The 26,531-nt window shown below is 35.4% G+C and overlaps 1 protein-coding gene across 2 annotated transcripts in view; it reads right to left on the bottom strand.

Annotated features, from left to right (window-relative positions):
* LOC113228107 (solute carrier family 41 member 1-like) overlaps positions 1-26,531 on the bottom strand; it is a 165,863-nt gene that overhangs the window by 22,933 nt on the left and 116,399 nt on the right. For both annotated transcript variants that reach the window (XM_026461257.1, XM_026461256.1), the window contains exons 3-5: positions 25,863-25,993; positions 12,777-12,881; positions 10,504-10,570 (exon numbers count right to left, since the gene is read on the bottom strand). In XM_026461257.1, the coding sequence (XP_026317042.1) occupies positions 10,504-10,570; positions 12,777-12,881; positions 25,863-25,993 (303 nt within the window). The remainder of the gene's footprint in view (positions 1-10,503; positions 10,571-12,776; positions 12,882-25,862; positions 25,994-26,531) is intronic.

The raw sequence follows: 26,531 nt of genomic DNA, 5'->3' as shown, positions 1-26,531 counted from the left end.
TATAATATTTTTATATAACCATAATAACGTAATAAACAATGAAACATAGAATAGTCAATTTTCTCCGAAAAATCCAATACTCGATTTCATTTTTAATGTCGCCCTTGATGTAAGGCTACATCTGCAAAATGACAACTTTTCAGTAGAAACGCTTAAAAATTCTACGAAGGAAATTAGCCGATAATCTTTTTATGCTTAAATAGGAAGTAGGGTTGTGAATTTTTACATTAACATAATTTGTTTCGTGTGGTACATATTTATTATAAGCCGTGGTCGCCTAATAGTTTTACCTACCGCCTCTCAAGCAAAGGATCGTGGGCTCGAATCCGGGCTCACACCTCTGAGTTTCTCGGAATTTATGTCACCATCATCATCATTCAGCCAAACGACGCCCACGACGATTTTAGTTACGCAGCAATACAATAGATTTTTTTTTAATGATACATAGTGGCGGGACGAACAGGCCGTGCGCCTGGTGGTAAGCGACACGCCTGTGCGTAGCAGTTTCAGAGTCACTCAGAGCTTTCAATCGCAAAGATCAGTGGGACACTGCCACTGCGCCCGTCACCTGAGACGAAAGTTGACAAGTCCTATAATTGCACCAGTACCCTTGCCCTTCAAAACCTTTACTATTCGGCATAAATAAGTAAGGTGGGCTAATACTTCACTAGACGAACTCTTTCACAAGGAGCTCCACTTCTACCATAGAGCTATTGTCTATCTCCCGATTTCGCATCCAATTTTTACGAAAATTAAATATATAGATCAGTATTAATAGTTGTTTATGATAGAATGAGTGCACATGTGACCTCCAACCGAGCTCGATATAAATAATGCCTATTCGCCCTCGCCTTGAAAAGGCCTAAGTTATACCATTCAGAGAACAAATCTGCAGACAGGGAATGTTCACCAGGGAACTGTTCGCCACGTAAGTGTGGAAGAGAAACGTTACGTGCAACTCCTTGGAATATTGACAACGTAGCGATGGAATCCCAACCTACGCCTAGCCCCCGATGATGGAAAAGGGGAGGAGGAATTAAATAGTGCTATTCCTTAACACACTCTCTGCGATACTTTGACTAAAACTTTCACGATTTTCACACATTATTTAATTTTTAATTGGGGACTTAATCACGTATAAAACATATTTTAATTACCTCGACGTTTCGGACGTTTTTCTAACTACCCGCACTTGATCTTCATTATTTATTTGTGCACTAGGATTCTCATTAAACCGACACACGACTCGTCGGGCGATACTTGATGTCGTTTACATTTGCTGATAACTGGATCCCATGACGATGAAAGCTTAAAACCGTCTTCTCGGTTGAAATTATGGTGTTTGCGATATATACTGTCGAATACCGATAAGCAGGCAAAGCAAGCAATAATAACGTCATCATCATGAACCCGATGACCCACTGGTGAGGGTTGGGGTTCACACGTTTTCAGCAGATTGTAAACCATCATTCTTCATAGATTGTGAGCGCTATTGTTATGAAACATTTACAAATGTGAAACTATCGTTTTCCGACTGGGCTCCATTAATCAACTCTTATTATTAGCATGTGAAAACAAAAACAAAGATCATTATTAACTGCGGAGTTCTTTGTTTCCTTTCCATACATTATTATACGAGTATGTTCGTCATGCTGACGTCATCACATTCATTTTATAAATTTTGTGGCCTCTGTGGCCGAACGGTTGTCATGCTGGTCTGCCAATTCCCGGGACGGGAGAAAAATTGTGGTTGTCCCAATCGTCACACTGGCAAATGGGGAAAAAAATATTCCATTTGTTACCACTGGCAACTACTGAGATATTTTAAAGTCCATGTCGCCAGTGGCAACAACAGATATTTTTATCCCATTTGTCACCACCTGTTACCATATGGGTTTTTTCCATTTGTCGCCAGTGGGGGACAAAGCCAGTGGTGGCGACTTGGAATAAGCGATACGGCGATTTTATTGTAAGCTCCTACCTTTTCGTTTTATTTTGTAATTAATTATTCAACCAATACTTTTTAAACAAAGAAAATTTCATACCAGCGTCTGTTGGTTCGAGTCTAGTCAAATGAAAGGATTTTTTGATTCGTGTCCAATCAGATCGAAGGATATTGGCTTTGTGTAGTCGATCTTTGTATCAATAAAAAATATTGTATTGTTATCCAAAATGACACGTTTAAATGTATTTTGGAATTACCATTTTTGTGATTAATCATTTAAAAATTTTTTCTACTGTAACACAATAACTTTAGCAACATTTTTAACAATAGTTCCGAAGTTTATCGCTAGATGGCATTGGCATAGAATACACCATTTCTGGATCGCGATGTTAAGATTTTCCATAATGTTATAATCTGTCACCAGTATTTTGTATGATCTGACCTATTCTTCTACGTGTCTATAGTTATTATTAATCTATTCAACGAATGCATTTCTACGGTTATCCTCATTACCACACCCACCGCCACCAGCACCTGCTAGGCGAGCAAACGTCTACCACCCTCAAAACACCCTCTTACTACACTATCTATTATTTAAAATTTTATATATTATAAACTATCTGTGTTAATCTTGTTTCTGACAAAAACCTTCTTTGCACTTCGAACCTGATATACATGTAGGTATTTGAGCTGCTCCAGCTGATGAGTCGCCAATTTTCAAAAAGAGTTATAATCTAATCCGTGACGCCGTGTCGCGTGCATTAAAATTATTACTTTTGCGATTGTGATTACGTATACCTTCATATTTATTAATCTATAATTAGAGTAATCAATATTAGACTTTGGAGTTTGCTCCTATTACGACTGTATCTAGGTGGATTTTCCGTCGGGAAATAAAGAAACTTTGATTTTTTAAATTCTACTATCGATATTTCTTTGTTCCTTCGGTATGGGAAGCTACTTGGAAGTGGTTAGTGAAAATATCTTTAATTCCACATAAAACCATAGAAAATACAGTACAATAGTGTTTTTCATGTGATTCCTCCATCTGATTTGGATAGGTAAATAGAGAAGATGCTTACATTTATAGTAAAATGTATCTTCTTCTTAGTGTGCCGCGAATGGCCACGTTAGTCGCCAAACTTCGTAGAGGACTACGAAGTTTGGCGACTATCGTGGCTATTCTCATTTTTGAAGCTGCCGCACGAAAGAGGAAACGCGTGCTAAGGTGGAACCAATCTCTCAAGTTCTTCAACCACGAGGTTTTCCTTCTGCCTCGACTACGCTTTTCTTTATTAGTTGAATAATCCAGTATCTATTGCCCTTCATTACGTGGCCAAAATACTGCAGCTCCTTTCCTTTACAATTCTGAGTATTTCCAATTGTTTTCTCATTCGATGAAGAACCTCAACATTGGTGATCTTTTGTACCCACGATACGCCAAGCATATATCTGTATAGCCACATCTCGAAGGACTCCAGTTTTGAGCATAATGCTGGAGTCAAGGTCCAGCAATCCATACCAAACAGCAAGATACTGAAGACATAACAGCGGACCAAACGCATACGGAGTTTAAGGTTGAACCTTTTACAATACAAAATCATTTTCATATTCATGAAGGCAATTTGTGCCTGTTCGATGCGAATACGAACTTCTTGTGAGTTATCCACGTATTCTTCATTTACGTAGCTACCGAGGTCTTTAAATTGGTGTGCGCGTTCTATAGTCAAGTATTCATTCGCTACTGGGGTCTTCGATACGATCATGAAGTTTGTTTTTTTTTGTGTTGATTTTCAATCCACAGTTGTTCCTTGCTACATTTACGCGATTTAGCAGTTTTTGTAGGTCCGCGATATTCTCCGCAATCAGTATAGTATCGTCTGCGTAGCGTATGTTATTAATAACTTCTCTCTTTATCACTATAACCTCTTCCGCTTCATGTAGAGACTCCGTCATTATTCTCTCTGCATACACATTAAGTAAAACAGGTGATAATATGCACCCTTGTCTTACGCCAGTTAAATGTATAATTATATTTAAATACGAGATTATTTATTTAATTTAACTGAATGGAGATTACTTATTAAATTATTCAGATTTAGCTTTATACTAACTATTAAGTTTGCGAAACAAGCGCAGTTAGAAATGTGTTTGCAAAGATCGGGGGCAGGCTGAAAACCAGTGCTGATCGACTTCTGCCGCTTAATAAATGCTGAGACTGCCCAACACGCACAAATCATTCAATTTATATAATAATTTAATTAATTTTTGCGTTTATAAATAATCTATTAAGCTTAATTTTGTTATGTAACTAACGTGTGTGGAAACAAATGGTTTAAATTTGCCTAGTAATTTATCTAAATTTATTTCCTCGGAAAACTATTTGGCTACACGACTCTATTGCACTTTATTAAGGTTAACTTTCTGAATACGTCTAAAACTAGTGTATATAATATTGACGCCGTAGGTAGATTAACGGTTTGCACTGTGGGCGCTAGACGAGGAGGTCCCAGGTTTCGAGGCCCGAGGAGGTCACGACCAAATCGGGAATAAAACCTTTGTCTGGGTATTCTAGGTAGTGCTCCGGAGTTAATTTCCTTGCATTGGTCCTTACAGTACAGGGAATTTTCTAGAAAATTATCGTCATTCCCTTTGAAACAACAGAATTATGGTGTCTATATTTTTCGGGTAAGTTTTTATTTTGATTAATTCTGTAATTTCAGAGAGGGTATGTGTATATGTGTGTGTCTATTCTATGTGTATTGCTTGAAATTTAAGTAGTCTGCTTGTTATATACAAATTCTTTTTCTCCGAAATAATGCTTATTCTATTATTAAGTCGCATTATCGCGGAGTCAACGTGAGAGTTTTGTCTGACGCGGTGGAGTTTTGGCTGGAGTCGCGTGTTGCAACAATCCTTCAACACAAGTTTGGAATGACCGATTGATGTCTCATGTTATTTCATGTTTCTAGTTATACCTGTGAATTATTAACAATAACAACAACAACGCACACACTCATAACCCCGCACCAGGGAAACCCTGTATCGCGGGTGTCATGACACAGACTCGCGGGTTGTTATAAGTATTTGTACGTCTCGACTTTTAAACGTCACTTGCTAGAATCTGCAACGTATATACGACGTACCACGCGAGTCTTGTCTCAGAGAAGCTTAATAGTAAAGGCCCATTTAGATGGAGAGAGTTTGTCGCTCGCTTCGTGACGAAAACTCGTAGGCGATTATCGTAAGCAATAATCGCCATAAGATTATCGTATCATAATGTTTACATTCAGGCAAGAACTAAAATCTCGCCTACGATTATGTCATACGAGATTCGCAAGCAACTTAATCGCCTCCTCGACTGTTTACACAGAGAAATATGTAGTAAGGAGATTCTTGCTTACGAGTTTTCGACTTGTCTAAACACGATCTCGTATGACATTTTTTCAAGTTCATACGATTATCGTACAAATCGGTTCGAATCGTTTTGAGTGCGAGAATCGCCATTCGAGTCCAGTGATTACTGCGGTATTGACTAATAATAATAATAATAATAATAATAATTTATTAGTTTCCAAAACAATGTTATACAGAATATTATACAATCTTGTACATCTTATCAAAAAAATGGCTACAAAAAATATGCATAATATAATTTTATGTTGGCATCTGCAGCTGAAGTAGGGTTTAACCTGTATCTCGGCATACAGCGCCTCCACCCAAGGATAATATAATCTTAGCCGATTAGAGTTGGTGATCTATACAGTTGATAAATTGTACAAAGTTTACAAAAAAAAAGAAATAATGCTTAGATTAAACACAATTGGATTTAAAAATGTATACAATACAAAAATAAGAAAGATACTAGTGTTGTGCAATAGTGGGAAATGTGTGTGTGTGTTGTGAGTGTGTGTGTGTGTTGTGTGTGTGTGTTGTGAGTGTGTGTGTGTGTACGAGCGTGTGTAGGTATGTTAATGTGAACGAACATAATGTGTATTTAAACGGAGGAGGCATAAGAGGACTAATTAATTAAATTTATTTCGAGTTGTTAAAAGTTTTTCTATTGTATTATTTCCAATAACGCTTCAGTGTTTTCATAGTCAAGGCTAAGTAACCAGGAGGTAATTTTTCTCTTACATTCACTACTATTTAGAGAATAAATTGATATTTTTTTGTTAATTTTATTATAAACATAAGTTCCTAAATATATGAAAAATCTTTGTATAAATTTCGTACGCACAGAACAGGTCTGGCTACAAACTATGTCAAATCGCCTTTTATGTAAGATGTTAACGTCAAATTTAATTTCTTTATGCTTTTTGAGTAATGTGGATAAAATAAAAAGTTGTCTTACAGTTAGTACGTTACAAGATTCATACAATAAAGTTGTTGGGAAGAGATAAGGACGAAAAGTGCTTATCTTCAATATGGCTCTTTGGGCTCTTTCCAGAGGGAGTAGCGCTGTTTTAGGTGCACACTATGGACATATCGAAATGACGCAAAAATCATTGAAATTTGGAATTTTTTTTTCGTTCTCGTTTCATTAATTCTTGTCTTAGAAAAGCAGTGATAATCAAAACACTCGAAATACGATTTTTTCTTTCGAGTTCTGTTTACACGGAGACGTTCAACATTGAAAGGCGAGGCGATTATCGCTCACGTGGACGGTCGATAATCGCAAATGTTTAGACGAGGAAAGTTTTTTATATTCTTTCGATAATCGTATCTTCGAGACGATAAACTCTCTCCATCTAAATGGGCCTTTATATACGAGGCAACATTACATCGGGAATTGAACCAATTCAATATTAATTTGTTTCATTAGCATTGTATATTTATTTATTTATTATCCGTACAATCAAACAGATAACAATCAAATTGTATTGATAAATATTAAATACTATATCACAAAGTTCTGGATCAGAATGTAATCCTACTTATGATGACAAAATATTCTAAGTACCAAGAAAGATTTATTCTTAATGATTTGTTGATTTTTTTATAGCCGATCGAGCAGTAGTTTAAAAAATGATATTTTCAAGAGTAAAAATTTTACCTGTAGAATTAATGATTTGACTTTGACTTTTTCTTTTTTCATTATATTACATATTTTTCTGTTAAGTATGTCTCTGTAGACCCAAACAAACGTTTTGTCTAGCTATCTATCTATTTATTCGGTCTGTGGTTCGATTGGTAAGAGCGGTGGCTCAAGCGTGGCAAAAGACGCTCATTCGAGTGCAGTAATTTCGAAGAGTTTTTCTATGTGTTGTTCGATCTTTGTATGAATAAAAAAAACTAGTGGAGTATCAATAAACGAATGTCCCAAATAATGAATTTGATTTTATCTATTGTCATATACTTCATTAATCAGGACTTATTTTGTCATTCATTACAAACATGTGAATCGATAATATTAAATAAATAGACATTTCACTAGACAAATTCAACTCAATGCCACTTGTGATAAAGCACGATTAAAATTTCAAAATCAATGTTATACTGAGTGCGCTATTGACTGCATAATAGCAATATACCGTATTATTTTTTCATTTATGACAAATTCTTGAACAATGTGGGCGTCCACTGTCAAGAGCACTTTTATGTACCGGGTATATCCCTAGGTTGTTTTTTTATTATATCAATTGACGGGACGAACTAGTCGTCTGCTTAATAGTTAGCTACACGCCTGTCCATAACAGTTGCAGTGCCACTCAGGGGTTTAAATCGCAAAGACCTGAAGGGCATTGCCACTGCGCCCGACACCCAGAGACATAAGTTGACAAGTCCCATGTGCCTGTTATTCACCAGCACCCTTATTACCCTTCTAAACCGGAACACAGCAATGCTGACATTACTGCTTGGCGGCAGAAACAGGTAAGGTGACAGTACTTTCCTGGACGAACTGGAGCTCTACTGCTGTTAGTACCCGGTTCTGTATCCGGAACATACGCATTTGTAGATATTTATACAGATACGTAACCATACCAAGGAAACTGTCTTAGAAACCATTAAGTAGTTTCTTGCGAAAACAATTTTGGCACAGTAATTTTTTTTTATCAAGCGTGTGTTGAGTTGTCCATAAAAATAAATAAAATTGATCAAAATTTATTTTAGTGCTGATCGACTCAGTTTCATTTATGGTCCATTTCATTGTATGGGACGAAAAAATCGGGACAGCAAAATTGGTCAAATTTAATCAAGTGTTTTTCATACAAAGTCAATAAAATTTACAATTTTTTTTCAATGCTGATAGACTTAGTTTTATGTAAGGATCATTTTATTGTATGTAAAAAAATCAGGACAACAGAAGTTGATTAAATTTAGTGAAAAGATTTTTTCGTACAAAATGAATAACATTTGAACTGTCAACAGCTCTTTTAACCGTCATAGTTTTGAAGATATTTTGATTAGATAAAAGGAAATTTTCACGAAACTGTTTTTTATGCCATTCGATTTTATTTCTGGTATATTTTATTTCTTTTTAGTCTCGGGACCAACTGAGGAAATAAAACAAGAAAAATCAAAGTTGTTGCAAAAGTTGCAAAAGTTTTCCGACACCTTTTTTCAAAGTCTAAATCTATGAATTCCAAAAGATCTCTGTGAAATATAAATTTATGGACAGTCTTCTATGACCGTTTTCCTAACTATGATGATCAAGGTAGCTAGCTCCTTGTGGTCCCGTCTCAAATTTCCACACTGTACATATATTCAAAGCAATGTTGAATTAGTTTTACAGAAAACGTTTGTCGACTTCCGAGATGGTGTAACGATCTCCTATGTCAGCTTTAGCGCATACAGATGCGCAAGAGTAGGTAAACTTTTCTGGCCTTTTGCAACAGAACTATAGCATTAATATATGCGATGGCTATATTCCATAGATAACTCAAATCATTGTTGAGAGGAAATTGTTTTTTTTACATGGAAAACAACAATGGTCATTTTGTAATATCTGATAAAAAAATTTTATGCCCGTTTTTCAATATCCTTTACTATTCTATTTTATATATATTTGTAACTTTATTTCGTACAAAATATTTTTGGGATGTGAACTGATATCTGGTATATTATACTCCGTCCAATCATTATTTAAATTTTGACAGCTCGAATTCTAATCCATAACAATCGATTTTATTTATGAAGAAGTTTAAATCGTGAATGTAAGCGGGTTCAAAAAAGAAGATATTGTCTGATTGGGATGGTGATGTTTCGTTTAACAATGTATGTACTCAAGAATTAATAATTAATGTTAATGAGTATTCAAATCATAATTCCCGTCCATATGGAGAAAAATCCAACGATACATTACAATAAACAATAAACATTTATTATAATTATTTATAATTAATTTTATTTCATTATAATTTATTAGACAAGTACCAAAATTTGTCAACTTGAATGATCTTCGTTACATAATCTGTTGACTTGATAAACATCGTAGCTAAAGAGCACGTCACTTCACTAAAATTAAAAATAAAAGAGTCCATTAAGTATTGCATTTTTCTCTATGGTTGTATGTCGAATTTCGGAACTTCCGAGGCATGCATATGTCAAAAGTTAAATAAACGGTTGCACGGAGTATAATGTCAGTTGGTGGAAGGACATTAAATATCTCGTCATATTTGTCGCTTCTACGTTCAATGGGCTGGTTTTTATTTCAAAACAATTCGTACTCTGGGAATAATAATAATAAATCTTTTATTAAGATGTCTTGGGTTAATTGTTAGTAAATACCATAGATATAATATCTATAGTAAATACCATGGACAAACAACTCAAGAGGATTGCTCACCGCGATACGAGAGAGCGTAGTCGGGTATATATTACCTATTTGTACCAGATGTCGTGACGACTACCAAATAGCTATTTTTGTAAGTAATTTGTTTTACATTGACAAGCTTTTGTTTATGATACTAAGAGATGGGATGAACAAGTCGTGCGCCTGACACGCCTATCCTTATGAGTAGGCGCATTCGACAGTTGCGGTGCCACTCAGAGCTTTAAATCGCAAAGATCTGAGGTGTACTGCCTCTGCGCCCATCACTCTGAGACATAACTCGAAAAGTCCCATGTGCCTGTAATTTCACCAGCACCCTTACACTTCAAAACCGGAACGCAGTAATGTTAAAATGATTGCTTGGCTGCAGAAATAGGTAAGATACTTAAGATACTAGAGTACTAGAGTACTTCCCTGGACGAGCTCTTTCACAAGGAGCTCTACTGTAGCTACTAAAAGCTCCAATTTATCAAAGCTTCTCTAATTTCTAGTGATAACAAACAAATCAACTAGATGGCGGTAGCTATACAGGTACCTAGCTGAGTGAAGAAATTTTTCATGTCTCTCACTAGTAGCGGCACGGAAAAAGCCATTTAAACTCAATAAAAGATTTGTAGCAAACTCATGGAGAAATTACTAAGATCTGCTGACTCGATTAAGTCTTTTTTTGGGTTTATTCTACCTTTGTATCAATAATAATAAAAAATATATGTCCAATCCAAATAAAGACCTCGTATATGATCTTTGCTTTATACGTATAGATCAAAAGAAATAAGACACTCACCTTTAAGTCCAGAGAGAGATGGTACTAACACGAAAATTGCTGACACGTTCACAAAGACATCCCAGTCCTGAAAAACGCATTTCAATATATTAGTACAATCGAAACTCATACTTCGTTTTTGTATACGTCTTACCACGCGAGGCGTGATGATGATGATGTACGTATGTATTATTGTACAGGGGGCCTACCATAACCTTTCAAAAAACAATCTTATTTCAATGTAAGCTTATAGTAAGCTTATTATAATATTACTCATATTCGTACCATGACAAACCTATCCAACCACCACCAACTAATGTATTATTGCCAAAGTGACTTAAAGAGTGAACGATTTCCCAATATTGTCTATTCCTTACTAAAAATAGGAAAGAAATAACGCTGTATTAACTGTATAATGCCATCTCTTTCTTTTTTGATGTTCCGAAAATTCGGAACAACTGCTAAAAAAAGGAAAGTATGGTAATAATGAAATCTATTAAAATTACGTTGTTATCAATTATTTTTCTGCATATTCATGAAGAAAAAGAAATAAAACAAGGTGAGTCTTGATTTTCACGTTGTGAATTCGGAATTATCTTAGATTTCTTTAAATTTATTAAGGCTTTGGCAAAGCCATCAGCCTAAACATGAAGTTTAATTATGTTTCTGTAAATATGGCCGCCACAAAGAGGATAGGCAATTTGAGGCGGCGGGCGTGCTTGGATTGACTCGGGATTCCTTAAAACGGGTATTTTAGTTCGAGATTCGTATAATTTCGCGTTTTTATATTCGATTAAGGCACAATAGCACTATCCTATTCCGTTTTAAACTAGATTTCACAAAATAATTGAATGTCAAAATAAAAACGACACTTTTCCCTCCAAAAGGTCCAGAGCGAATCGGAATTATCTTAGAGGATAGATAAAAAATAAAAGAAAATATAGTCTAGTGTCAACTGTTAGTGTGGCCAAAGAGCATATAGATGTCGAATTTTACTTTATTTTTATTTAACGAGAAATTATTTCCTATGTACTATTAAATAAAAAAATAAGCAAAATATTGAAGAGATATATGTAAATAAATAAGTTCAACTTAACTTTTAATCATTACAATTCAATATTTAGACACTATTACCACTTTGGTAACTATTTTAAGATTGCTAAATTTGACAGAAGAATAATATTACTTTAATGTCAAAGTCGCGTCATAGTACGAACTGAGTGAATAACTAGTCACATAGCTGCCAATAAAACATCATAGTTTTATTTATCATTATAAGAAAACTCACTTTAAGCGCGTCATGGTACGAAAAGTCAATGTAAGGTTAAAGTAATATTGTATTAAGAGGTTGTGGTAGGCCCCCAGGTTCCATAGTGACGGCCGATTTTTTTAACATATACAAAACATTTCGTTGTTTCTAACAATGTTTATATTTGTAAGTCTCGACTTTTAAACGTCACTTGCTAGAATGTGCAGCATACATACAACGTACCCATCGAGCATATAACCAGAAACAGAGACGAATTAAGCGCCATCTGTTCCATACGGTGGTCCGTTCACCCGTCAATTGAATTGCGCATGCGCGCAAATCACTCCACAACGCAAAGAAGAAGACTGGTGAACGCCTTTGCGCAGAAGGCAGATTTCCACGCCGTGTACCCAGCCAACGCAAGAAAGCGAAAAACGCAAGTGAAAGTGTAAAGCCCGCTATGAGGTTTTGATAATCAATGAATCGCAACCTTGATATTTATAGGCAACATCTGCAAAATAACAACTTTTCAGGAAGGAGGCTTAAAGATTCTACGAACGAAATTAGTCGAGAAAAAACATCCACTTGTCCCCACCATGGGAGACAGCTGGTAGGGACTAGTGGCATAGGCCGATGGCTTTTTATACTATACTGCCTCAGCTTGAATTCAAATTTTTCCCATACTAACACGGTTCATTTTTTTGGAACGAGCGGCAGGGCTTTGTTGCAGAATTTATTTTCTTACAAACGAAATTAAAGCCACATGAAAAAAATGTATATTGTATGGTATACGTGTTCTATTTAGTTCAAATGATATGAATAAAGTAATTAGTATGTAAAGTACCTATTGAAATAGCGGTTTTCTAGTAAAATTTCGAGGTAAGTTTATGTTTTTTTCCATCGTGAAAATTTTTAGTCTTAGAGTCTTAAGTAGGAGACTTATAAAAACTTTTACAATAATATTTATGTACTTCGTATTAACTTTATGACTTTTATACTTATAATACTTATAATATGTATAAGGGTACTAGCTAAGCTCACTCACTCTGACTTTCCCTAGAACAAGTCCAGCGCCTATGGTGCCGCAGCCAGCGATGAAAAACGGCACAGCCACTTGCGCCAGAGTCAGGTACCATTTCTCCTCTTTTTTCTGCGAATAATGCAAAAAAAATAAATTAAAACATCATCTCTCTCACAGCTGCATTAAAAACCAAAATATAACGGGTTACCCAAATAATCCAAAAATTTCGAAAATCCAAAAAAATCCGCAAAAAAAAGTCAATTTTAAACAAAAAACTCGTAACGAAACTTATAGAAATTACTCTTAGTCTAGGCTGTATGACGCAAGTGCCTTTGTCTTTTCCAGTTTAAGAACGGAAAAAACAATTCGTAAAAAATTATAAAACGTTTGTCTTTTAAATAAAACAATAGGATTTTCAATTATTTTGTGAAATCTAGTTTAAAGTGGAATGGGATAGTGCTATTGTGCCTTAGTCGAAGATTAAAACGCGAAATTATACGAATCTCGAAGTAAAATACCCGTATCGGCCAGTTTTAAGGAATCCCGAGTCAATCCAAGCACGCCGCCTCAATTGCCTAGAGGCGTGACGGCCATATTTACATAAACATTATTAAACTATATATAAATATTAACTATATATAAAAATATTACTTAATAAATTTAAAAAAAAAACAATATTTTAGCGCGCTTTATAGGAGTACGCGGGAAAGCTTTAATTTTTTTTTAAATCTTTATTTATGGACATTTGTACAATGTACATGTCGGTACTATCGTATCTTAAACTATAATCTTACATGTTCCGGCGGCGCTGCTGGAGAGCCGCGCCGCCGCAACATTCAACAAATAGTATCAGTCTTTTTTGCCTGTTTATTGTGGATGCCTAGCATATAATTTATAGCACCTGCGGATGTTCGGCGAAACTGCAGATGTCTCATCAATGCCGCCCTTTGTTGGTCGTACCCATCGAGTATACAACCAGAAATAGCAACGAAATATCATTTATTTGTTTGAAAACTATTCTGCTAATATCATTGCGGTAACAACTGCTGATTGGCTAGCCTGACTTCGAAATTTTTCTGTATAAAAATTTACCATATTTTTTACAATCCAACATGGCTGTAGGCGTCTTTGCTTTTTTCGAAGTGTGATTTTTATTAATGTTTTAATTTATACTTCTGATCAATCCAACATTTCTCAAAACAAAAAAGAACAATGCATCGGCATAGGTTTCTCAATAGCTGTATATGATTCTCCAATATAGTTTCGGGAAGGTGTTAAAATCTATTATACTGTGTACATTTTTTATCAAAATGTTATGTTATCTTTAAAGGAAATCAAAAATTATTATCACAATAACATAATACATTATTATTGTCATAGCTGATTTATAAATTCAATGATACCACTGCTTCTACCATAAACGGAGGTCGTAATGGCATCAGTAAATCTCAAGTAATAAACATATAATGAATAATACATCTCGAAATTGCCGGACAATTAATAAAAAAAGGCATAAAATAACTTTTCTTCTAAATATATACAATTACCACGTAAAGTAATTACAATCTGACGTTGCTTAGTAAACATTTACACGTCAAAAATATAAAATAAATAAAAAACTACCTTTTTCTTTACCCGCAATTATATGTAATTATATAATTTATTAAAAATAATATGTTTCCAAATGTAACTCCCGTATAACCGAAACCGACTTCACGGAGCTGAGATCGACTGCAAGCAATTAATGCGTAAAGTCATTATCAACTTCATGCAGTCGTGGTATCAGTTGCATGAGGTTAATTACGACTTCATGCATTAGCTGCAAATATGCAGTCAATCTGTTAGCAGTCTATTTGTTTTTTCAAAGAAACATACATTTCGTGTCATATTCAGGTTCCACGGTCACGGCTGACTGAGATGGTAAAGTCATAATTCGAATAAAAAGCTATAAATGTCTAATATTAATGCAAACCACTCTATTTTTCACCGTAATTAATTTAAATATTGGTACTACTACAATTTAGTACCGAGAGTCACCAATAGATGGAACTACTTGTATCCCGAAACACGCTATCCAAGTGTTAACGTAATTAGTCATGATGTCGGAATCCGATTCTAGTGTGATATGCCAATGTTCTTCATAGGAGTTGCACAGTAAACTGCTACCATCTCGTGGTACGATTAGCTGTCGAGTTTTTGTTGTTTTTTTTTATATTTATCAACGACAGGTCAATCTATCGAAAAATGTTAAATTTATTCAATTGATATTGAACTCAACGAGTATTCGGGAAGTATGGAGAATACGACACGAAAATGCAAGATGGCTGTCGTTGTTCTACGCTTCATTCATATACAGGCTGTATATTTGAAAGTGAGTCATGTTCATACATGTCATAGTAAATCATGTTACAACTTATCATACACTAAAATAAAATAAGGATATGGGATAGAATAAAAAATAAATCAACAAATGTGTTTTGAAGTGTACATAGGAATAATCCGATTCCCTTTACGCTTGATTTCGAGTGCCATGGGAATACTACCAAACGAGCGAGCGCCGAGTGAGACAGCAACAATAACAATGATTTCACATTTATGTTTTAGCTTATGTTAATTATTTTTTAGAAAAAGATAAGTTTATGATTTAGTAACTAGTTATCATTTAATAAGAATTGAGGTTTTTGGCGTAGTTAAAAATGTGAAATCAAATTGTTTACAATGATTGATTTTTTAGTTATTTACAGTTTATTTACACTTACGTGGTACGGAGCAAGTGTTCAAAATGTCCACCGTAACACGGCATAGTAAATTTTGTTTTTAATTGTTCAACACAAACACATTTTGTCTCATAGTATAAAATGCTGAGATAATCCTCTCACGCAACATTTCGACACTGTTCACCTCCTCCGTGTAAACTCCGATTTGGGAACATTTCAATAGCTTGCCTCACACTATCACCACTTATTGCGTAAAGTCGCACCATCTCATTCAATTCGACGTTAGAATAAATAACCATTTTGCGACAATCGGGGGAGCGGAAGTACAAATAATTAACGTGTTTTCGTAAGATCAAGGTCGCGCGTTCACTGTCTAAAGTTGCAAACAGCAATTTCGCGTATGCGCCCGCGCCCCCACCCCCGACATGTGCTTTGTTTTTCGCCGCTGTGCCGCCACCCGCCGCTGCTTCGGAACAATAATAGTGATGTGCATAGATTTCGATAACTAATATTGTTCTCAAGTAGTAGTCGATAAAAAAATTAAAAAAATATTTTTTGTAAAGTTTAAGTTCATTAGTTTATTATTTCTTTAGGTTCAGAATCAGAAATATAACGCACTCTATAAGTATGTCCCACTTTCAAATATACAGTCTGTATATTTTTAAATTATTTTTAAATTAAAATAAGCGTTGTTAATCGTAACACTTTTTACCATACCAATCATCATCAAATATTATGATAACCTGCGGTTTACGATAACCGACAATGGTATTTTTACATATTATTATTTATTATGTAGCAATATTAATATAGGTATATCGCAAGACTTGCGAGACTCTTGCAGCAAGACCAAAACTGAGTCTGCAATACCAAGTCCAGGTATTGACGCAAGACCAAGATTGGTGAGTCTCGTCTTGGTCTTGCATTTGGGCAACACTAATCCAGGTACATCTAAGGTAACTAGAGCGCGTTTATTCGACACGAATTTCATGGCAAAATACGCTCTATTTATTTAGTCTTTACGTTTCAAATTAAATGAGCGTCTCGGGCGCGCGAGCGAGTCAGGCTTGTCTTTGGTCTACGCAACGCTTAAACGAAGCGAATGTTTTCGCGCGGCTTCCACGCAGCGACCGCGCGGTTGTATTGTTCTAGGAATTTAAATGTTGTCGTCTAGTAAATAGAATTCAGATTCGCCAGTAATGTACGTGAAAGCATGGCAACTGTGGGCGGTCACCTTCGCGTTGTTTAATTGGGCTCTTATTGTATTCTGACACTCGTTCCTGCAATAAATCTTACTTGAAAATTTATCAGGAGTTTCCTTCCTCGATATATGTTAAAAATAAGCTATTTTTAATATATCAAAAACATTCCAATTTACGGTTTTAAATTTTGTAAAACGTATGTAGCGTAAACTCAATCCATACTATGGGACCTGTAAAGGACCCGAAACTTTGGTTTGTTTGAAAAAGCAAATATATGCGACTTTAGACACGATAATATCAGTACAGAATACTAAAAAAATCGACCTCAAAAGTACGTGGAATTACGTCTATTTACTAAGTTTTATTGAAATATCCTTAAATTCGCCACAGGACTTGACACTGGAGATAATAAAAATCGGTTCTCACTACTCAAAGAATATAGAGAGAAAAACGCCTTAAATTGGAGAAATAGCAAAATCAACCATTAAAATAATTGCTCCTTAAGATTAATTAATTTAGGCGCTATTTATAAAAATGAATCTTCATGCGTGAACAGTCACCCTTAGAGGTGGATGATTTCCTTCAAAATGAAATGGGACCACTATGGAAGTTCCTTTCCAACAAAAAAGAATCATGAAAGTCGGTTCACAAATACCGGAGTTATCGCGTAACATACATACAAAAAGAAACATACAGTCGAAATGAGAACCTCCTTCTTTTTACATTCCACAGATGGGCACGGGTTTTACAGCAATCAAATGAAAACCACAAAGTCCCAGAGTAAAAAAAATGTATGTCTATCTATGGTCCCTTTGGATCATTTTTGGATGAATGGTACTATATACATCTCAGAGAATGAGAGAAGTTCACACAGAGAAATGTCTGGTTCATAAGTAGTTTTGTGGGTTTTTGTATTACAGTTTTTATATAAATTAATGTTTAGTTTAGGCATTATTACGACAAATTCGCAGCTATAATCGATTATCAAAATCTCGATCGATTAGCGGAATTATCGATTGTATCGGATTAGCTATACTTAATACTTAAAAAAATAAATAAAAGAACGTTTATTTGTTTAATTGTGCAGTGCGTGTGTTAAAAGTTTATTACTTTTTTTGTTATTATGGTGCCGGCAAAATCTAAAATATGGACATATTTTATAGTTATCTTCCAAAAAGTATCGATATGAGTAAGTATCGATACTTTGGTGGTATCGGAATATCCCCACGTACAGGTTTTATCACGATGTTTTCCTTCATCGAAAAGCTCATGGTAAATTCCAAATTAAATTTCGCACATAAATTCCGAGAAACTCAGAGGTGCGAGTCTGCTTGAGAAGCGGTAGTTCAAACCTTAGGTTGATTACACACGGCGCCGTAACAACAGCGGCACAGCCGCCGCCGCGTCACCTCTACGTGCAGCCGCGCCACAGTTGTAATCGGCCTTTTATTTGTCTACACATTTACCGCGCACCGCGGCGACGGAGTTATACTTCGTTTCAATCCATTTGAAACAAAAAGTAAACAAACAAGTCACTGACCCGATCATACACGGTTTAATGATGGCCAATTGTAATGTTAACTACAAATCGATTAATTCATTGAAGGTATCTATTTGTGTAGTTGAGTCATACTAGCGGTTCTTCTTACACGAAAATAGTGAAAATACGTAACCTATAAAAGCATATATTTAAAAATCCGAAATATTAATTTTAAATCCTCCTTCAAATCCTTAGATACTCGTTCGATTGCGATTGAAATTTTTGATACTAATCGATTACAAATATAAATATAGCACTACGCAACCATAGACAAGTCAAAGAAGTATAGGTGAAAAATAACCTTTCTTTTGGACTACCATTTTTCAAACGCGTTTTTACGATGCTCTTCAAATGGACATTGTTGGAAAAAGTGATGAGATATCAAGTCGAAATCTTCGAAATACACGTGAAAGTGTTACTTATTCGATATATTAAGTGATTGCTTTAGAATTTTAACCACACAGGTTTGTTTACTTTTTGTTTAAAATGGATTGGTACAGGCTATACTTGAAGCGCCGCTGCCGCAATTGTTTACTATAGTCCATTTGTACCTACTTAACTAAATGTAAACAATCTTGAGATGTCTATTTAATGAAATATACATTTATAAAGTGATTTTTACTTACCTTCAAATACAAAATACAAATGCTTAGCTTCATATTAAATTGCAAGCCTATTTTTATACCTATTGATTTGTAAAGTACATGTTTCAATAAAAAGATGTGTCAAGATTGTTTACATTTAGTTAAGTACCTGAACAAATTGACTATAATTTATGATTTCATTTGATCACGCTGCATGTTGCGGTATTGCGGTATTTTTGCCATACCACCGCTGTTGCGGTATGGCAAAAACACCGCCGCTGCGTAGTGTCTTGTAATCAGCTTTAGGTTACCACGGCTTTTTAAGGCATAAATTAAATAATATATAATTCTGTTTCCCTAGTGCGGGGCCTATGAGTATGTGCATAAAAGAAATGTACTAACCAATCTATCTGGTATAACGGGTGCAGCGTATTCTGAGGGTGCAAGTGCTAATCTATCTGGTACAATGGGTAACTCATATTCTGAGGGTGCAAGTTCTAATGTATCTGGCACAATGGGTGAAACATATTCTGTGGGTGCAATTCGTGGTTCCACAGGTTTTATACTCATACGTTTTCGTACAGCTCTTTGCTTCAGAAATGTCATCTTGGCAAACCACATCTATATACAGCACTTTTTCTATATAGGTAGTGTAATTCTTAATTCTATCTGATTCAGATTATCTTTATTTGCAATCGATTTCTATAGCATTGATTTCGAGGTTGTTCTTGCTGTTTCTAACAGTTAAACACTGATGAAATCAACGGTATCAAATGAGGTAGAAATAACGTTTCTTATCAGTCAAACTGCAGTCACGTTTGTTTCGTTCTATTTTCACGAATTGATCCAACACACATAGCGCTCACTTCACTTCGACAAAACGTGATTTCCTTTATCAACAATTAGAGACGGACTTTATTGTAGAATTTACACGACCATTAAATCATAAATCACCATTACAATACATGTAGTCGATAATATTTCGTAGCACATTTGTGCAGAATATATAGGATTATTTGTGATAAAGTAAATCGATAATTAATACTTCTTCGTCCTTAAAGTCTTCTATATCCAAAGATGAAAAATTTTACACATTTCTTGGGAATAATTTTATATCTTGGCATCAAACCGATTGACAAATGGTACTTCGCAGATAAGTATTGTTAGGAATGTTGATAATATACTTTATAGTTAAATCTTCAAAGTCAGGTTTATTACACAACAACTCTCGAGAATTGGAACTTTGTATAATCAATTACAATGGTTATAGGCTAAAGTAATCATTAGAAACTCCACTAACGTAGTAGTTATATTCTCAATGCTTCATTGGGATAATCTCTCTATTTTGGCAGCTGTCTATTGCAAGTTTAAGTTATGGCAATACAAGCAAATGAGTAGGTTCGGAAAAGATTTTAACAAACGTCTACAAACAGCTGGTAGTACTCCATGGTTCAATCCAGGAAGGACTGCCATCTGGTAACTAAAATTCGGGTTAGTGACAAAATATTGTTTTGAGATATCATAACAATCATAACCTACTTTTAGAATATTGAAAATGTTTAATGATATTTCAGCTATGCATCGTAAGTTCCGGTAAGTCAAACACGTCAACTAATTTTGACTGTTTTTAAAAGATAATTTTGTAATCTATATCTTTTCCTAATTAAATTTTTATTGAATTGATATTCAATTATTTTTTGTGAAATTACTCCACTAGTTTGTTATAATTATTAATACAAAGACCGAACACTCAGAAAAAACACTCAGAAAAAAATCCTTCGATCCGGTCGGATTCGAACCGACGTCTTGCATACCGTGCCAGACGCTATAAACTAAGCCACGGAACGAACCAACGGACTCCACGAATTTTTCTATGTGCTTGCGTCGTGTCTTTGTACTTGGTTTTTCAACGACTTTTTAGTCGTAGCGCCTTCTATGAGAAATCTATTGCAGATTTATCACCCGGTTAGTACCTTTACAGCTACCAGTCCTGGCGAGAGATGTCGCTATTCACTGTATTAATTAAATTTTTATTGAATTGATATTCAATTATTTTTTGTGAAATTACTCCACTAGTTTGTTATAATTATTAATACAAAGACCGAACACTCAGAAAAAAATCCTTCGATCCGGTCGGATTCGAACCGACGTCTGCTTGCATACCGTGCCAGACGTATCTTTTCCTATTTACAACGGATATTTGACCATTTGTCACTTAGCCGCCTTTTAGTTAGTGGACGGCAGAGGACGTATCTTTACTATTATTTTAACCGACTTTAAAATACGAGGAAGTTCTTAATTAGAGTGTATTTTTTTGGGTGTATGTTACGCCATAACTCCGGTATCGGTGAACCAATAAGATGATTCTTTTTTTGTTGGAAAGAGAAGGTACCTTAGTATTGATACAATTTAAATTTGAAGAAAATATTCCTCGTCTAAGGGTGGCAAATTCCGGTTTATTGGATTTCATCCACTTTTCGTTAACGTAACGTAACGTCTGGTATTTATAATACAGGGAATTCTCAATAGTATAAAGGTTTAGGTAATTAACTAAAAGTATAGAAACTTCAGCTGTCATTTGATTAACCGGTTTGGTCTCGCAATCACCTGATCCTGCTTGCTGAATACTTTAATGTAACCTAAAGTTGGTAAGCACCAAATCGTAGTTACAAAAAAAAAACCTTTTTCAGTCATCTTTTCTAATTAATGTAAATAATTATTAAATTATACATAGCAAAAAATATAATACAATAATAATAACACACAGATAGACAACCACAAGTTACACTCAGACTCACGAGAGAAATAAATGTGGGCCATATAAATATTTCTCTCGGCCCGGGAATCGAACTCGGAACCTCTGCTAAGCAGTTCAGCGTGGTGATCGTTCGGTCATGGAGGCAGTTATATTAATTACGTACGTAAAATACGTAATTGTAATTTAAAATAGGTAAATAAGCGATTGAGAAAGATTACGTTTCGCTCAGTGAAGGGGCTGGCGGGGTCACTGCTCTCGCGCGGTGCATACGATTTAGGGACAATTTTGCTAGACTTCATTAGATTCAATTAGTCAGAATATTTAACAGAATATTTTTAGATGATTTAGCATTATTTCTATTATTAATTTCTTAAATGTAGCGAGAACACAAACCAACACACTGTATTTAGCACTATTTTAAATAGGTAGTGTAAAGTGTTGTCTATCACCTGAAAATATTATTGTAAATATATTAAGAATGATTTTCAAAAAAGTTCACTATAATTTTATAATACGTAACCAGGTTATAAATTACTACCTCATGATATGCATTAGTGTTTGTTTACATTTATTTAATTACCTAAGTCTTTGTAGTACAGTTTGAGATCTGGCAATTGGCGTGGTTGTCTGACACATCATTATTATTATTATAATGTTGTCAGAAACTGGAACAAAATAAACAAAAACGAATAATGACCCACGCGCATTTCCACATGGTAATTTCCCTGCAACAACAATGCCATGACGTCATGCGTAGTCTGTTCTGTCGAAGCAGAATGAATGTAAACACATTCTTTAAGAGAGTTTCATTAAACATTACACTGGTTGTGCGACTATGGAACGGAATTGTATGAAATAATTCCGCCATCCCTTTTGCATCACCAGGGGATCGAACGTAGGGTGGGGTTCCACCCCAACAAAGCATTACGGTTTTTCATTTTTTTATATAATACTAAGTGACGGGACGAACAAGTCGTGCGGCTGATGGTAAGTGACACGCCTGTTCATAACAGTTGCAGTGCCACTCAGTGTTTTAAATCCCAAAGAGCTGAGGGGCACGGCCACTGCGTCCGACACCCCGAGACATAAGTTGACAAGTCCCTTGTGCCTGTAATTTCACCAGCACCCTTACCCTTCAAAACTGGAACGAAAGCACATTACTACTTGGCGGCAGAAATATGTAAGCTGGCAGTACTTCCCTGGACGAATTCTTTCACAAGGAGCTCAACTGCTACTAAAGGTATGGAGTGGAATTCTTGACAGAAATGACTTCCTTAAGTTGGTAGGAATATACATTTTGGAAATATGACGTAATCACTGGAACTTTAAACTAAAATAATATTTACTCCGTTAACCTAAGGAACAAGAACCGTCTTAACCTCATTGTAATAAACAGCACTACCTTTGACCACAGCACCTATCTTTCGGCTATCAGAATTTGTAACAGACTTCCGAATAATATAAAACGTACAAGTGGTAATCAGTTCAAGGCTTATCTGGTAAGAACTGCCAAGCAAATTGCCTGTAACACCTTGATTTTATCGATTTATATAATTAATGTTTGTGATTTCCGATTTCCCTGTCTACAGGTTTATTCCTTGGACCTTATAAGTTGGACCTAGGTGAGAGTTAATAAGCTTTATATAGGTGTGCAAGATCTATTGTCGACCTCTTCGACACTTTCACACTCTATGCGCAGGCAAGTCTATAAGAGATTTGCGATGCGATGAAAGAAACAATAATATAGACTAGTAGATATAATATAGTAATAATAATACAGACTAGTGCATATAATATAAGATCTTAAGACACACGTACATGTCATTACGTTGGTTCTTCCTAACATAAACATTTTCAGCTGCGTTTCGGTATGATATACTGTTTATTCGGATTCGCTGTCTAATTGCGACAGATAGCACATTATTTAAAATGGTTTTTATTATTACTTTAAATACAGTTTGTTGTCAATTGGTTGCACAGCCTTGAACATAGTAAATTTGCCTGCTTATCGGTATTCTATAGGATATGTAATATCAGAGAGAGCGTACGATGCATTGCACGATTTAATTCCACCTTTCTCTTTCCATCATTCTGGGAACTAGACGTAGGCTAGGATTGCACCTTGCCCAGGCTGTTGGATAAACTGGAGAAAATGGGAATTAGAGGTACGCAATTGTCACTCTTTAAGGACTATCTAACAAATCGTACTCAGCGGGTAAGAATAGGAGGATTAGAGAGTTCGGACAGCTTTGTTGAAGTTGGCGTTCCACAAGGTAGTGTCTTAGGGCCTACTCTATTCCTATGCTACATAAACGACTTGTGTAACCTAAAAATTGATAGTTGCGATATAATCACATATGCCGATGATACCACTCTAACCTTCCATGGAGATACTTGGGACGCTGTTTACCAAAGTGCTCAAGAAGGTTTTATTCATGTATGTCATTGGTTGGCTGACAATTCTCTGACTCTAAACAGTGAGAAGACGAAGTATATTACTTTCTCAATCCGCAATTATCTACTACCATCCAGTAAACAGTATAACATCATCGCTCATTCCTGTTTCTCGCAGCAGACCCGGGAAAATTGTTCATGTCCAATAATTCTGAAAACGCAGTACATTAAATACCTCGGAGTAACTATAGACGGCAACTTGAACTTTTGCGAACATATTAAAGCATTGACAAAGAAAGTTAGAAAACTTTCTTATATTTTTAAACAGTTGAGACACGTGACGGATGGTAATATCATGAAGATGGTTTACATCTCACTTTGTCAATCGCTATTTATGTACTGTATATCGACTTGGGGTGGCTCGTCTAAAACATTTATGCTTGAAGCTGAACGGGCGCAGAGAATGATCTTAAAAATTTGTAATTTTAAGCCTCGACTATATCCTACATCAATCTTATACGAGGAATGTGGGGTTCTAACAGTAAGGCAATTGTTTATTTTGACTTCTGTTGTCAGGCAACACCACCATGTTGAGTACCCCATGGAAAAGGGGAACAAAAACAGTAGAAGAGAGGACATGGTTTGTAAACCTTTTAAAGGTAAAACCGCTTTCATAAACAAATTTTTTATATACTTGGGTGGTAGACTCTATAATAGGGTCAACAAATTCTGTCATATCTACTCAAAAACACAAAGAGAATGCAAATGGGTTGTTTCGAGCTGGCTTCAAAAACTGAACTACGAGAAGACAGAAGATTTACTAGTGTCTCCTGCTGTATAAAGACATGCATGCACACACACATACACACACTCACTCACACACACATAAAACCTACCCACTCATCTATGTAATTTTTGTTTTGTATTGTAGTTTTGAACGATTTTTGTTTAGTCTTTTATTATTTATTTTATTTTGTTATCTCTGTGCCTTACGTCATTTTCGATTCAAAACAAGTATGTGTATTCGGGTGTTGGAGTTCAGGAGACTCATAGCACAGGTCTATCCTAGTTTGAGCTCCTGTCTCCCATCCTTTCGCTTTTATCTGTATCACTTCAACCTATATTATGTACATGATGGGAGAAAATAAACGATTATTATTATTATTATTATTATTACCTTCCCCATTTATACGGAGAACGGCTAAGGAGTAGAATTCCCTGCCTGCAGACTTAATCCCTGAACGCAATAACTTGGGCCTTTTAAGGCGAGAGTGAATAGACATTATTTAAATAGGCAATGCTCCATCATCGACCTTATAGGTCAAAGGTGTACTTTTTTTTTTTATAAAAGCGGAAGACATTGCTGTTTTCAATGATCGAACAGTTACTAGTCATTTGCCAAATCAACACAAAAGAAGCAATGTATAACAATCGTTTGAACATTGGTTTATTTCCAAATACGAAGGTTTAGAGCCATTCATCGGGCGCTTGTCATCTCAAAACAGCCGAAAAACTTCTTTTTATTCTGTTCCAAAATCTTAGTGGATTTTGCTTATGGTAGTTATACGTCAAGTCTTCAGCCCATTATATGTATTTTATAGGAATTAAACCACGTCTTCCCCGGGTCGTCATTTCTGAGTAGGTATAGCACCAATTCAGAATATTTTGTCAATTCCGAGTATTTAGACAATTTGTTTTAAACTTTGTCTTTTCCTTCGAGGAAATAATTAAAAAAAACAACACGCATTTGTTCCAAACGAGTTCTTAGATTTTCACGATTGTTGCTTATTTGAATCGCGTATATTATTTATTTGTTTTCAACGTTTCGGTCGCTTTACAAGTCCTGTAAAGAACCTAATCTTTGGGGTAACTCTATGTGAAAGAAGCGTTGCTTTTGTATTTTATCAAAACTTACCCCTGAGAGTGGTTGTTTCTCGGCATCAGCGTCGTTAATCTTCTTATCAGGAGGGTCTCCAGGGCTCCGTAGATCCCCGTTGGAGTTTATCGAAGCCATCGTGTATGTCGTGTCCGGGCTGCCGATTTCATCTGCAATAAAACAATGGTATTCAATCTAAATACTCATTCGATAGGTTTATGTAGCCTGACGGGTTAATTAAGACTTGATAAATACGTTCTTAGACGCACGACTTTTCGCATGACATCATGCCGCCATCCCCTTTCTATAGTAGGGGGACTAGACGTAGTCCGAGGTTCCACTCCTATGTTGTGGATATACCCAAGATTCGCAATAAGCGTTACGTTTCCTCATTTATATGTCGCACGGACTCGGAATTTCCTGCCTGCAGCTTTATCATAATTTATAACTTAGGCCTTTTTAAGGCGATAGTGAATAGGCGTTATATAGGTGTGCATGATCCACAGTCGACCTCTTCGTCACTTTCCATCAGGTGAGATGGAAGTCACTTATTTTAACCGTAAAAAAGAATATTATCGTCTCTTACATCACTAATTATAGAATTTTGACAAAAATGTTTGTTATAACTCAGAACATAAAAATTTCAATATAGCTGTCAGTAACTTCTTTCCTTTGTTGTTATTATTAAGACAAAAAACAAACAAACTC

Source organism: Hyposmocoma kahamanoa, unplaced genomic scaffold, assembly GCF_003589595.1.
Source record: "Hyposmocoma kahamanoa isolate Upper Pololo Valley unplaced genomic scaffold, ASM358959v1 224, whole genome shotgun sequence".
NCBI classification, from domain to species: Eukaryota; Metazoa; Arthropoda; class Insecta; order Lepidoptera; family Cosmopterigidae; genus Hyposmocoma; species Hyposmocoma kahamanoa.
This window is presented reverse-complemented; position numbering and strand designations above follow the sequence as displayed.